The 15,751-nt window shown below is 38.6% G+C and overlaps 1 protein-coding gene and 2 long non-coding RNA genes across 21 annotated transcripts in view; 2 read left to right on the top strand and 1 right to left on the bottom strand.

The window, feature by feature from the left end:
- Positions 1-3,270, top strand: part of LOC111264488 (uncharacterized) — a 5,615-nt gene extending 2,345 nt beyond the window's left edge. Inside the window, exon 3 of the long non-coding RNA XR_002682902.2 lies at positions 498-3,270. This is a non-coding gene — a long non-coding RNA (uncharacterized LOC111264488). The remainder of the gene's footprint in view (positions 1-497) is intronic.
- The window catches only part of LOC111264487 (calcium uptake protein 3, mitochondrial), a gene marked incomplete at its 5' end in the record, with an annotated part of 145,383 nt that overhangs the window by 90,621 nt on the left and 39,011 nt on the right, over positions 1-15,751 (bottom strand). For 2 of the 19 annotated variants that reach the window (XM_022840439.2, XM_022840440.1), the window contains 1 exon segment: positions 6,462-6,524. In XM_022840439.2, the coding sequence (XP_022696174.1) occupies positions 6,471-6,524 (54 nt within the window). 19 annotated transcript variants of the gene reach the window in all.
- On the top strand, positions 8,147-12,505 carry LOC111264489 (uncharacterized). Its single transcript, XR_002682905.2, has 3 exons — positions 8,147-8,281; positions 11,270-11,401; positions 12,094-12,505. It is a non-coding gene; the product is annotated as an uncharacterized LOC111264489 (long non-coding RNA).

Below are 15,751 nucleotides of genomic sequence, written 5' to 3'. Positions count from 1 at the left end.
TAGTGGTTACACCAGAATAAAAAAGGGTGGTCTTAATTTTTAGAAAGAAGACTATGCAAACATAAAACCAAGTCATGTACGACATTTTAGATTGTGAGGCTGCCGGTAGTTTGTACATTCTTTTTATCAACCAATTGACTAACTACACCGGTAAGATTGTTTTTGCATTAATATTTTCTTAAATTCCCTGTAAGACTAAAGCTAGGGACTTGTCGCACAGTCTAGATTTTAGTAGATACACAATCAAAGATTCTACTATAATTGAAGCCGTCTAGCGACTTTTCGAAAAACAAGTACTATTTATTCTATCTACCTTTGCAACTTCCCGTGATTAAAAAAATCGCCCGCTACGAAGTCCGTGTATATGAAAACAATTACGTACAGCACCTATATCTTGTAAGTACTTAGAAAGTCATTTCGCCGCAAAATCTTGATACAGATTTAAATCCGATTAGATCTTATTCTATTCACGTATTCGGAATACTTTTCGTTTTCAGAACTTACAAGTATCCTGACTGCCTACTTGGGAATAATAAAACAATTTCAATATAATTAGAATTTTATAGGGTTCAATCAACTTAAGCCGAAGTAAGATTCAAATTTTAAATCAATTTTTTTTATTGATTTCAAGTTAGCTTTTAAAACCGTAGAAGCACTTGTGTCGATTGTAGATTGTAACGTGAAAATCAAGCCCCTTAAGAATAAAAATCTTTAAACTTGTGTTGACGAAGATTGATGCTCAACAAAGGTGTATAGTTATTTGTGAACTAAAACCAAAATAAGGCACCATCACGATATGTAAACTCTTAATTGTTTTAAGAATAGAAATTTCCATTCTGTTTTAAAGTATAGGAGATATTGGAAAACTAGGGTTTTTAAGCGGTACCTTTTAGAACTTATATATATATATAACTTTCTCGCGTTATACAACCTTGAAGCTCCATCAATCGCTGCCTGAGTCCTTGATTCTATGTCCAGTGCTGTTTTAATTCATGTGTACATCTTTAGCATACGTTTATATGGAACCCTATCGGGGATCACTAATTTATGGTTTTCAATAGAAGTATAAAAAGTTTTGTTTAAAAAGTATAGAGCTGATCACTGAAAACTCTAGATAAACATGTAAACTTTCCTAAGTACATACTGGCTTTGGCCACAACTGGTTTACTGCTCAGCTAACGTTTGATCTAGCTTTTTGAATATCTTTGGGTTAATTTATCATACTTGTACAGTGACAAATGTTACGATTTGGTTACGGTGATTAAAAATTACGAACAGTAACTTTGTAACATAATAGCGCAATTAAGTACAAAATATTACTTGAACGCGCGTGCCGATAAATGCGCCGAGCAACTGATATAGTACAATAAGTGCGACATATGGTTTACCTGTTAATTTGCTAATTCTGTGCGCCAATGGAAAGATATATCTATGCCATTTATTATAGAACTACGTATTTCATAATCACCATTTATTTGATCTTATAAAACGTGCAAATGCCAGCGATTCCACTACATCACAAATGATGTAGTCGTTATTCAAAGGGCATCGTTTCAGCAGCAAAACCGGCATAGGCAGCTGCTGTTGTTGGAAATGGGGGCTTTTGGGGATGTTGATCTGCCAAGAGGACATTACGGGAGATGACGAGTAGGAGCGACTGCGTGCGACGTAACGATCGACGTACGCATACATGAAAAATATAGCTCATCTAGGTCTAAAAATAATATAATCTAAAAATATAGCTGGTCTAGGTCTGCAGCGAATAGATTGTAGTAATTCTATGCTCAGTTAGCAGTACCATGCATGCACTGTATTTCTTCGTAGTCAGCTAGGGCCCAGAGTAGACATTATGGGTACTGCATCAGTAAAAAAAACTATATAATTACGACAGCCTAGACCTACCGCGACTATGTTCTCCCGGAGATTTGGTATTGGATATTGTGTGCAAAGTTAATATTCATGCCTCTGAAACTGCGGAAGCCATAAGAGGAACTGAAGAAAAATTAACAATTATTCCCATTTGCCGGAATGTAAAAAAGATATCGAAGTGAATAATTATAGTGAATATGCCGTAAAGGTGTTTAATATCATGCCTATCTGACACATTTGTTCCAAGGCATTTCGCCTACTACGCTTGTTCCGACAAAGAAAAGCAGTGAAGCTGCGCTTACAATAGATGACCCGTTATGACAATGCAAACCTGACAGCAAGTGGCAGCGGTGCACAGGCAACCCCCAGCAAATGGCTACCAGCACCAAGTGGCTTATGTGATAGCGTAGCGGGTAACAAGTTTGTTTGCTAGACCTAAGGACACGTGGTGGTTAGGTTTAAATCCGGGTGTAGACACACTTCGTTTCATGCTGCATGCCAGTCGTCTAAAGTAATGCTTAACGGCTTAAGGACCACAAGAAAAAAACGACACATGTGTAGTGTGCCTTATGGCTCGCATTCGGTATAGCACCATGTATTAGTGACCCAGTATCGATCATAAACGCAGCTTAGGATCCAATTTAATTGTCTGGCGAGTATTCCTGTAGCTCCAAAAAAATTTATAAGTGGCCCACTAAAACCACTCATGAGTGGCGTAAATTATAGGGTGGCATTAAACACACTCGGATCTGACAATGGCGAAGTGAATATTGAAAGGCAAATATTGGATAATTTATTGGATGTCCAAGTGGCTAAACCATATCAAGATCTCGTGCGATTGCGATGAATGCTCGGCCATATGCAAGGTGATATGATGTCAATGGATCGGCTAGGCATAAGCTGTACGTACTATATACACCGGCTTTCGAGACGACTATTCGTGAACCTAGTGGTAATAGCCAGAAATAGACTGGGCAGCTAATGGTAATAACAAACAGGTGCGGTCGTCTCGCAAATGAAATCAGCTGCCACTCCAATTTGATCATTCGTACATGCGTCATCGGTTTATGTTATGTTTGTTGAACAAATTGTCCCGGTGCGTGTGTTTTTAGGTATGGAAGCATCATTGTTTTTTAGCTTATTAGTTTGCTGCCAAATATAGACCTCGCTGCCAAATATAGACCTCGTGTAATTCTAACTTGCAGAATCGAGCAAGAAGATTGTTTGAGCGTAGTCTGGTGTTTACGATCGGCGTGTACAGGTAAAAATGTTAGCCCACGCTTATGAGTTTTGTATGAATTCGTTTGGCAAGTGTCCTTTAAAGAGATTGAGTTCTATAAAGAAGTTAGAGAAGAATTATCAGTTTGCGCACAGAACCTTCACGGATGACTTACTGTCTTAGTGCCCATACTTTTTTATCGTTAACCAGTACTACATAAATCATGAAATTCCCAGCGATAGTGTAGTGGACCTCAAAACACGCCTTAGGTATGTTACCACTTTAGTCATCATCACAAATTGAGAGTTCCTCCATATTAATTATGCGGCTGGTTGTACATCCACAACACTAAAACCAGGCCACGACATCGAATATCTGTGGTCCTTGGGCATTATCGGGATCAACCAAGCTAGCGCTTCAACCATGTCAGCGGACGAAGAGGCTGTCAAGTAGTTCAACGAAAACACGATAGCAACGCTTACACGGTTGCCAATAATCTGCAAGACCAGCTATTTCGAAAGGACATTCGCTTCTACGTTTATTCTATCGGTATGAAGTTACGATATGGAAATCAAAATACTTATCAAAGAAGGTCACTCCGAGAGGGTTCCGAACGTTGACTTTTCATGTCCTGAGGCTCAAATCAGGTTCTATTACATGCTATTACCAACCATTGGTTTTGTCGGTAGGCGACCGCAAAAAATGGCGTTGTATCTGCCGTCCAACGACGCGACAGGCCTGGAATTCGCTCAAGGCATATTGACTTTTTTAGCCAAACCTAAATCTAGATCTGGTCAACTTGCTCATAAATTTCCAACTATATGGCGTCGCTGCTTGAACAGAGATAGTACAGGTAATATATTCGCCCAGGACGATCTTTGATTTCAGTTTTTTTGACAGGAACCATCGAGTAAAAAGTTTTCCGTTACCAAGTGAAAAATGTTACAAGGACGTAGCTCCGAGTGAGCTCATTTTAACAGCTATGTTCTGCAATATATTCATGCGTGTTTATTTAACGCCATCATATCGTCTTCGCGATTTCCTATACTACGACAATATGTTTTGCAGCTTTAGGGCTGAAGCCAAAGCCAATACCTTTATCGCACTCGTGATAAAATGGTTGGGTTCAACCAATATAGGCCTCACAAAATAAAAAGAAAGAAAAACAATTTGTTCCCATTGCCTCACAAGTGGATACGGCTCACGCCGCAGATGCGATAACGTGCCTTATCGAAGGCACAATATTGAGAGTTTGGGGTATCTCCTAATGTCTATTAGACGGCTCGTCCCGCTTCTAACTCACTAATCTTTTTTGGAGCGGTGGCGAGTTGAAAAAGGTCAGTCAGCTATTAGTTATCCCGAAGATCGTCATTTCTATATTAAACATGGCTAAGTGGCTGCCGTCTTTAAGTTAAGGTTAAGACAAACTAATGGTTTAGCAACTTCGGGCAAATCCAATCAAATGGGTCAGAATTGCACCACCGTTCTTCATACAAGGTTTTTACGGGTGGACAACACAGATTGATGTTTTCAATAATTATCGCTTCCGACGGTATTGTAGAGGCCAACACAGGCCGTATACTAAGTAGTACCTGTACATTTTTAGTGGTCAGTCGGGATGAGTATACGCCGTTACTGCATACATTGAATAATTATGAATATGATAGTAGAGGTCGGTTCTTAGCAATAATGAAATCCAGGCTAACAGTTCAAAACAAAGTATCTCTGCTTCGGCTGAAGCTTCTAGCCACTGTCATGAATACGCGTCTTTGTCTCTATCTCATAGATTGTTTGGCCGCTAGGATTAATAAAGCGTTCCGTTATGTGCACAGTAAAAGCGCCGTTAACATCAGAGATCTTTATCGGCAGGGACGCCAACGAAATTCGACGACTTTCGACCCTGCGCGAATCATATTATATGCAGGGTAAGAGCAACATTACAGATATGGTAACCCGTAGTGTTGCGGCTGTTTCAGAACTTGAAAAGGTGCCGTTCGAGTTACTCTCGGCGTTTTGAAGTTCGTTGACAAGTGTCGTGCAAATGGAAACAGCAAACCGGCGTCGCGCGGCCGATATTCTCTTAAGCAAAGGCGAAGCATGCTCGACGTTGAAGAACTGAAAGCGATTATGTGTGAGCTAGTCGCTATGGTTAACGACAACGCGCTTACCTACTTTGGTCAAGGTCCAGAGGAGCCGCGGTTAATTAGGGGGGCTAACTTTCTTCGAGAGGATCTTTTGCACCTTACTTTCCGCTTATGTGTCATCAAAGCTGGGGCCTATTGAGCGCCCCACCACTGACGCTTCGCAAGCCAGAGTGCTTCGCACCGTGCTAACACAGCATGCCAACTGCTATGTCCACCCGGTAGTATCAGGAACAAATATTTCTCCGATTAGCCATTATCTATAAGATACGTAAATGGCAATCCGGCAAAGAAGGCAACGAATGTCTACTTCGAGAAAGCGATGCAAAGACTTTGGCTGCATTGCAACTGGAAAGCGAATAGCCTTCACTAAACATACCCGAAACGAAAACATTAAGAGAGAAAATAGATCTTTCAGTGAAAAATGGCGTTACCTCTGATCTTTTTTTTTTCAAAATAGTTACGGTGATGATATATACGTCCGTGTATTGTCGTACTATACATTGCTCTTTAAGTACCTTGAAAAGAAGTCGAATGTTACGCTACATTATTTGCGGGGCTATTTGATGTCATCCTCTCTGAGAATCGGATATTCATCAAAGTAACGCTTTAACAACACGATTTGGTTTCACAAGAAGGTGTATCATCCTGTTTAAATCATAAAATTGCAATTTTCCAGCTATTTGAAGCATAAGAAGGCTTGAGATCATCTTCTGCTAGCAAATAGAATTCACAGTTTTGTTGAAAAAAAGGGCCGATGATATTTTTGGCCCACATGCCGCACAGGAAAAGTGATTTTTTATAAGTAAACTTCTTTACTAAATACCCCGGAGCTCTCGGTACTTCACAGGAGGCAATCTTGTTTGTTCACATCCCACATGAGAACTTGTCTCATTATTGAACACACTGTCTTGTCCACGCCTGCCATACATCCAATTAGTTAACTGAGACCACTCATAGTGATATCAGACAGTGTGCTATTTTTTTGTGGGTAACTATAGCGCATTGTGAGAGAAAGAAAACTGCGAGAGTTGTATATACTCATATATATATAAACGAATAGCTTGTCAACTACCAGTACCAGTCAACGGAAATGCCAAGCCCGTGGGATGGCTTACAGTATGGACACGTTAGGGAGCCGACTTATCGAGTGCCTCGATAACTGTACAGCATCGCCGTAACTGGCGCCCGACGAGGTTTGGCCGAAGAGGTGTCTTTAGTGATCAGCCTACCTGATGATACTAAAAACGCGACTGCAGTTGGAAAACGTCCCGAATGGGATTCGACTCGTATGCCTGGAACAAGATTGCATGAGAAGGGCTCTATAATTGTTTGCCTACAAAGGAAGTCGTGTCGTCCTAGCAGGTCCTTTATTACTACACAAAGAACTTGGAAACATTCGAACAATTTGTATATATTAAACGAGCACTACTAAATTAACTGAAGGTTAAGGACCAAATTTGGCGTGCCACTAGCCAACGTTCAAGGCACCGTTTAATCGGCTACTTTTGCGAATTCCGTTACGGCGGCTGATAGGGATCTGGGAGTTTGCCACTAGAGGAGAGCGAGAATAGAATTTGGACAAAGCGAGAAGCTGGAATCACAACACGTGGTACAACGAAAACGATGTGCTTCACAGCGACGGGCGGTGCGGTTGTATCGGTCTCTTCTCGCCGACTTCTGCTGCGGGGCGCTTCCTGATGGCATCCGACCCCGAAAATTGTGCACCCGTCAGTCGCCATGAGGTGGTCTAGGGAGCAACACATGAAATTAATCTTACCGGGCGCTAGAGGACACAGATTGTGAAACGAGGATATCTCGCGGGATACGCATGCCCGAATTGTAATATAAATATATATAATATAAATATATGAATATCTACGTTTAGGCCTATAGAAGTGTAAATTGAATGACCGAAGTGTACATTTCTGCCAATCAATGAGAGAAGTAGGCCAGCTCACTTCAATATGTATATATACAACCTTACCATCGTTAATACTCATAATAATTATAATGGTATGTTTGACTGAAACGTATGATGTGTTTGTGGTGCATTAAATAGATTATAATATTATTTTCAATATTAAATCGCTAGTATATTTGAAGCTTTGTATAATATTTAGCTAATTTGTGTTTCAGTATAGCACGTCATCCATAGCATACATCAAATTCACTTTTATGAGAGATCTAGAATGTATCACTAATAATATTTACATAGTTCCGTTGGTATGATAATATTTTTGTTTTGATATATTCATAAACTTAATCTCAAACTAAACTGCTGAACTTTCTTAGTAAATAGACTTCAGTTCGGGTATGACCCTTAAGGATTCAGTCCACATGCAGTTTTGCCAGTCCATAGAAGTCGAGGATCATCGCCAAACATGAATAAAAAAGCAAGCACCTTTTCTATCAATAAAATATTAACCTCCTCAGTCGAAATTTTTGCATTGATAAAACTGTGGAAATTTGCATCGCCATATAAACCATACATTGGTACATCATATGCTAACAGTTCGATACCCAATAGCAGCTTCTGGAAAAGAAAAGGCTTCGAAGGCCACCAACAAGGTGGCAATCTTCTCACGTGACCCAATTGACCAAGGTAATAATAATAATACTAATAACAATAATCACAATAACCATAACCGTACTAATATAGCGCATAAAGGTTGTCGATATCGCAACGCAGATTTAGCTTATATTTTGATAGGTGTCAATCACAGTTTAAGTCGGCACCAGCTATTACCAAAGTCAAATTAAATGTTTCATACTAGGTGCGCGTGTGATGATCATCGCAGGCCAGCGTGTCAGCCCCAAAATAAAATACAAAGGTTCGCTAAAACATTGATAGAAACAGATAGATATTTTATTTATTATGATAGAAATTTTAGCACTGCATTTCTTTGAATCCCGATTTCAGGGTTTGGACTGATAAAGGTTAACTATGACAGCGTCGCACGCAGCCATCATTGTCGTCAACAATAGCAAAGGTTTCTGCCTATTGCCGGTTACTGACCGAAATCTGACCACTATTTGTTTTGGTTATCAGGTGATTTTTTAGCACATGATATTATTCTCGTACTTATGAATACTTGAATTTCATTGACACTAGACGAAGAAAGTGATTACCATGTGATTGTGTGTGTTGCTTGTAAGTTATAAGACAGCCAGAAATTGTGGGTAGATTTGACAGTTCGGCGCGATATTTTTAATGACGTTGCTGTGAGCCTGTTGCTGTTTTGTGCCCCCCCATCTGTTTTGAAGGTCCCACGGACCCGTATGTCATTGCCCCCGCGTTTCCTAAGATCACTAGTGACGTTTACTTAAAGTGTCCTGAAAATCAGCCGATGAGATAACGACCAGACTTGCGCCACAAGGCTTGTCTGTCCAACAATCAAACCGATAAAAATTGGATGTCTCATCAGTCATTAATAACATGCGTCGACAAATTTGACACAGGTTCTGCAAGACCAGTTGCTTAGATAAGAATGGATATAGTCTTTATGTGTATCCTAAAATAGCCTGAACATGGTGCATTGAAAGAAAAAAAGCGTGACAGCGGGAAAATTTATTATTGCAGGGCCTCACCAAACAGTTCTACAGTTCATGGTCTAAACTATGCATAAATAAAAGCTACTCTTCGTTTTAGCGCACGAGTGATGCACAATAGCTCTACAAACAGTGCACATGATTAAACATGCAAAATGATGACTAATTTTACAGTTTTTTTGGGATTGCTTACATTTGGTTTGGTGGAGGAATTAGATTATCGTGCTACGAACTACTGTTAAGAACTTTATAAGGATTTCGCAAAGAATTATCTACCGTTTTTTAGCGTTTTTCAGGGGCCACTCCTTTAAATCCTATAAATTGTCGGCTAACGAAAAGGTGTTGAACTGGCTTTTCCTATTATACTGTTGCATGTGCACAGAATACTTTCATCTAAGCATTTTCTCTTCGAATACCACGAATAAGCCAATGGTGCACAATTCTTCCGTCAAGGAGATTTTTCACCTAATAACAAATTTGAATACATATTTTTAATGACTTACTTGTGATCATATATGATTGGTGTAATGTCAAACACGGGAAGAGGAATTAAATTTGTTTGTGATGAGCCAGGCAATGATAGTGGAAACGACATACGGATAAGAAAATTAGGGCTTACGTTAGAAAGATACGAAACCTTCCTTAGGCTCCAACGAGGTTGTTACTATCACATAGGTTACTGCGCTATAACACGCGAAACGGCTTGGAGGTGGGCAAAGAGCAGATTCCGTAATATATGCTGTTCCTATTAGCACAAATGAATTCGAAAGATACGACAAACCCAAGAAATCTTGTTTACCGTTTTGCTTATCAATAGCATAGTTTCATTGACTTGTGTACGCTGGATATTTGGCTATTATAGACTTACGGGTAGACAACTAGGATAGTAAGTGTTGCAGAGGCTACCACCATCCAGTAGCTGGGTGATTGAGTAAGCTGCTGAATGAAAGAGCGGTTGCCGTTTGGCTCCCGCCAGTGACCCCTGTGACATGGCGCGATACGCCGCTGCAATTGCGTGGTGGTCCGTTGCGACCGATCAACACACAGGGGAGTGGGGGATGCAATTCTATCTAAATGGAGGCGAAATAGAATCGCTGTAGTGAAGAAAAGTGGCGCTTGAAGTGCCGTAAAGTAGACAAGCTGATCGTCTGGTTGTCGGTGGTAGTTGAATGCTTTGACGGAGCCAGGCAAAGACCGGGATAGACTAACAGACCGACGTAGCCACGATGGGCTGAGGGCTGAAGATGCGCCAAATGCAAAAATCCAGCCCGTGGCATAACAGTTCGAAGTTCGAGGTCGTTTGCCCTTCACAACGGCGGCTAGCGTTGAAGGTACCGAAGTCACCAGCTAAAGTCATTGCAGACTTTGCCTCGATTAGATTAACGGTGCTACAGCAACGACGACGAAAGCCAAGAGCTACTTCGTGTTTTCTGCTTTCTGCCAACAAGGGCTTGCTGGAGGTTGGCAGCCTTGTAGCTTCACTAAATAATTTGTATTTGTTGCAGCAGCAGTAACCTGGACCGTATTATTCCATTGTCAAGATATCACTATAGCATGAAATAATATGTAAGCTTGAATAAAAATATCTTGCAGATGATCGGTACTAGATACAGAAGTTAGACAAAAAGTGAGTCGAGATGGATCCATCAATGGTAACAGCAAGAAAGTTAAATGGCCGTTGCAAAAAGTAAAAGAACGAATGGGTTGATTGTTGAGATCCGGGGATAATGATACTGCATGACAGACGCAACATCATCTGCAGTTCAGTCGTTTAAATAGTGGCCATAATAATTATATCCCTTTGGTCATTGTTACCATCATGCAACGACCTCACTGCTTACAGCAAGGTCCGCAAAATGAGCACAATTCAATCGTCCTATTGATTGAGTTTCACTATTGATTTGATACTGTTGATTGAGTTATTACTATTTCATGCAAAGCTCAGTAACGAACTGCTAATAAGTATTCAAACAGCAAAATGTTTGTAGTGGCCATTTTTTAGGTCAGTGATCGGGAAAATGTTTCTAAGATGCAAGAAAGTGTAAGTAATTGCTTTTAAGGTAAATTTTTTTAGAAAATATATGTACATCAAACAATAGTAGATTATGAGGCTGACATTTGAGTGCTGACTTCAGCATTTCAGGTGGCACGTTATACAACAGGGACGATTCCTTCTTCAAATTCAGTATTTTTTTTACTCGTAACTACAGTTAGTTTTACGTACAGTGTTACTGAGCCAATCAACATTCATAGTTTTGGAGTAATCATTGCTTATCTCTTATATCTATCTAAATCTACGAGCATTTTCACATGTTTATTAGACAATAAATCTTGCCCGTTGATTCATTTTAATATCTAATCATCATTATCGTGATCAGATCAATATTATTACTAAAACATTCAAAAAAACAGCAATGATCAGTTGAATGAATGAATTAAGTTGACTTTTAAACTCATAGATGTACCCTTTTATTATTCATACATTAAGGTACACTCCAGGGATTTCTCAACAGCTATGTGCCTGTTTACTGCATCATCATATATAAATTCGTTATCGACGGTTTGACGATCGGATAAGGGCATGGAAGCAACTGGAATCGCAAGGACTTCGATTTGGAAAGTATGGAAGCTGATGCGACTCCTCAATTGTTTTTCTTGATCTAGGCCGAAATTAGAGCCTGGCGATGAGATCGCATGTTGTCGAAAAGTAATCATATTACCTATTGCCACGATACCCGTCCACGAGACTCTATAGCAGTTCGAAATATCATGGCTGTCTTGACCCTTTTTTTGACGAACGTATCTAGTTAACAAATGCTACTTATATTCATTGCGGGTACGGGCATCAATTTCCATTCGGCACTTTCACCGAAAGCGCTTTTTCTTATTCGACGACATTATTTAGCCTCATCATTTTCTAGTGCGTAGCGCAGACTACATCATCTCTTGCATAAGTACGATCTGCATCAGGTTAGTTTAATTTTGAATATAGTTGGTTCTTCTTTTGAACATCATAATGACATGGTGCGTCTTCGGAGCACTCCTTCCTGCATAAAAGAAGTGCGCTTGCTTGCCATTCAACCCGTGCTTCACTATACTACACATTTAATTGGCACATAATATTATTACTACCGGATATACTAGCTAAAACTGGAAAATATGTAATTTTTAGTAGGGACCGATATTATAAAAAAGACAATGCCATTTCAACAGAGGTATTTTTGGCAAGCGTATTCAATGTAGTCGCAATTCTCTGTAACTATTCTTTAAATGCTCATCCGAAGCCAAATTCTCATCTAAACATTCTCTTAGTTTGCAGAAGATTTTTGCTATGTGAAAACTTATTGTGGCCCCGTCGGTCAAGACTGAAACCCTGTGTACGCTGCATCACTTACAAATTCTCTTCCGTGTTAGCTTCGAGTAGAAGTTGTCGGGATATTGCATAAAGGAAAGGAATTGCTACGGACGAATTTCAGCAAGATTTTCTTCAGCAAAATATTCTAGACAGTTTTTAATCTGGAAACGAATGAGTTTCTCAAGATAAACAAAAAGCTACGTAAAAGTCAATTTCGCATCTATATACGTACGAATTTTTAACCAAAGTGACTAAAAACAAAGAAAAATAACAAAATAATGTTTTCATATATGTAAGGCATTTGATAATTTAAACTGGCAAAGGCTACTAAATGAAATGGCATATTGCTTTTAGTGGCAGAACATTACACGTCATGCAGTCTTTTTTTTAACGCGCCTAGAAGATATCGTCAAGGTAAAGAACGAAACAGGGCCACTTAAACTGATTTCTTATAAAGCATCTTAAGTTTCTATCCTAGTTTCAACGCTGTTTAATCTGAATATCTTTAGCTAATTTAAATTGTCGTCAGTACCTGTATCTTCGTTGCTGAAGAAAGCTGGGATAAGCAGAAATCTAAACCTATGGGTGCTATGACAACGGCCAACATTAGATTGAAGGTAAAATTATTAAAATCTAAAAAAAATTATCAAAACCTTGGACGAAGTAAAGACACTAGATAAAGAGTACTTAACGAAAATTAAAACTCCGTGTGTGGTCTAGCTAGCTTCTAGCGTCGAATTCATGTATCCGACAACCGATTGCTGCCTCTTGCAAAGTGAAGTGAAATAGATTTCTGCAAATATCTTGATTTTTTTTATGGCAATTTAAGTAAAACTTTTTGTTTTTCGAGTAGAATCTAAACTATCCGTTTAAAAGTTGGACCGCACGCCGTATAAGTTAGACTTTCTGCCGACTGTATCGCATTGTTTATATTAAAGTGGATCAAACCGGACAAGCTCGTCATCTTGTTTAGTTTCCTGATATATCAGAAAAAGCGATCCAGTAGGATAAAAGAGTAATAGAAAGATCAATGCAGACTTCAGGTACCCAAAAATGTCTTTGACTTTTTTTTTCTATTGGATTATTTATCAAAGCCAAGCCACTTAACACTCCATCTTCTTGACAAATTAATTCAAAGGGAAGGCAACTTTAATGCCTTGTTAAACTTGTTCAAACGTTGTGAGTACATTTGGTTGTTATATATTATGCGAACATACATATCATGAGTATCATTCCATTAGCACACGTACTAATGTTGGAGTTCTTATTGTGAATAATATTAATTGCCAAAAAAGACTTAGAGCACAATGCTAGTGCAGCAATATCCAGAATATTACTAGTAGTACCCATGATGTGGGCAAAAAGAATTAAGGTCATGAATGCTGGTGGTTGTAACGCATTGATCAGTGATTTACGCCTATGGATACGTTCGAAATCTATAAGCAGTCCACACAACGGCACAGTTAGGGTCACATACATCCCATTTCCGTTGTTTAAATATACGTAGTTGTAGACCGAGAACTTCTTAGGGAACCCGAAACACAAACCTAAGTTGAATCAGCAAAAGGAGGGCGACTTAGTCTTACTGAGTCACATGCAGTCTATGTAGGAGATAAGTGGAATTTACCCCACTTATCTCACAAACTGTATCCAGTATATTGTATATATTTTGTATGTATATAGCTCATTCTTTATGGATTAAGTGTTTCAGCAACATGTAGTTTTTATCTAGATATCTTCGTGCTCGACTAATTTGCGTAACTGGAGCAATCAAGTCATACGGTTTATTATTCTTCGAGCATATAGACTCAAATTATAGAACTCATGCAACTTTGGAACCGAATTTCGGGCTCCATTGTGTTCGAAAATGTGCCCAAGCAATTACTTCAGTTATAATATTCGAAGCATAATTCACATAATCACGTAGATTCGTTCGCTCCGTAATGCTTTTAGATCAATTTATTTATTTATAATTTAAAGCTCATTATTATTATTATGACAATTAACTCGTTCATTGATTCATTTCAATTGTAACGAAAACCTTTAGTTAGTTTAGCTGTCCAAAAGTACAATTACTTATAGAACATCTGCTTTCAAATTAAGGTTGTTTCGAAAATTCCGTACAATCATTTATTGACATAAAAGCTTCACTGATATGAAAATATTTTTTGAGCCAGGCCAATATCCTGCCTAGCGATACGTTACGTGCGATTTTTAATTTATAATAATATCTGCTGTTGTCCTAAGGCATAATTAATCTACAGCCTCCATTATTTTAGTAGTTCTGATTCGTAAATATCGGCCAACCAGCAAATCAGTCAAAAGGTGCGTCAGCTTACAACATATTCCGTCCAAATTGATTTGCCATCGCTTCGATCAATTAGAATAAATGTATTTGTGCATCTTTTTTGTATAGGTTAAGTTCAAAAACAACAGTATAAGATGCAGGATATTGTTACCGCACCTGAATGAGCCGCAATAACGCACGATGTAAAAATTGTAGCCATGATGATGAGCCACAAAGGTTATTCACAATGACAGATGGAATCGCTGAAGCATTCACTAATACGGTTATTATGAAGTCCCAAAAATATCCACAATTTAAAGGCCTTATTGGCCTAATGACTTAATTAAAATATTAAACTACCCTTAAATTTGTGTTAATCGCGGATGAAATGCTACTTCTTAATAAAAATGTTAAACATGAATTCGGCAAGCTAACTTCAACAATGAACCACATTTGCAAGTGCGTCGTATTAGCTTTAAACAATTCACTGAAGCTTCCTACGAGGTAGTACATAGTTAACGCTTGATGGAGACAAAAACTCGAAACGGTTTAAAATATTATTATTACCGCTTCTTTATTTTAATTACATTCTGGTTTGTTTTTAAAAAGCTAAATTACAAACAGCGTTTTGTGTTAATATGCGACCAACAATCTCTCAATACTCTTTTTTTTTTTACTGTTTCACAATGCGAATCATCAAGTTATTTAAATTCCCAAAGTGTGGTATTCTGACACATTGTTATAGCTAATAGTAGGGGAACATCGATAGAAAGAAGCTATATGCAATATACCCTTACTGTGATGTTCGATGAAAACGATACCTAGTTAAAAGGTACTTCTTATGCAATAAGATCTGTTCCAGGTATTTTTTTAACCAAAAATTTTTACTAAAATTTGCTAACCTATTCAGGGACGCATGTGTTCACAGGACTAATACTTGATAAATAATACATTGTACCGCAGAGAAGCGACCGAATACAATTTATGATAATGCAACAAGTAATATTTGTTGCATTTTTCCTTCTACTCTCAATTATTCATTGAAATTCCTGCAAATAAAACAATGAAAAATTTAGTAAATGAGCCTTAGAGACAAGCTTTTGATAGCACACACCACCTTTTATTTCCACTATGTTGTGCTGAGGGCAAATAAAATAAAAAGAGAATACAAATGCTATTTACGAATCATACCTGTATATGCCCACTTCTTAAGGGAGCAGGTCAGGGGTATGGTTATTGCTGTTTTTCGATGTATTTCTGCTGCTCGATCTATTAATGCTTGACATTATCACAAGTCACGACCAGATCTACACACAACCCAATGATAA

Source organism: Varroa jacobsoni, unplaced genomic scaffold (genome assembly GCF_002532875.2).
Source record: "Varroa jacobsoni isolate VJ856 unplaced genomic scaffold, vjacob_1.0 scaffold_866, whole genome shotgun sequence".
NCBI lineage: Eukaryota > Metazoa > Arthropoda > Arachnida > Mesostigmata > Varroidae > Varroa > Varroa jacobsoni.
This window is presented reverse-complemented; position numbering and strand designations above follow the sequence as displayed.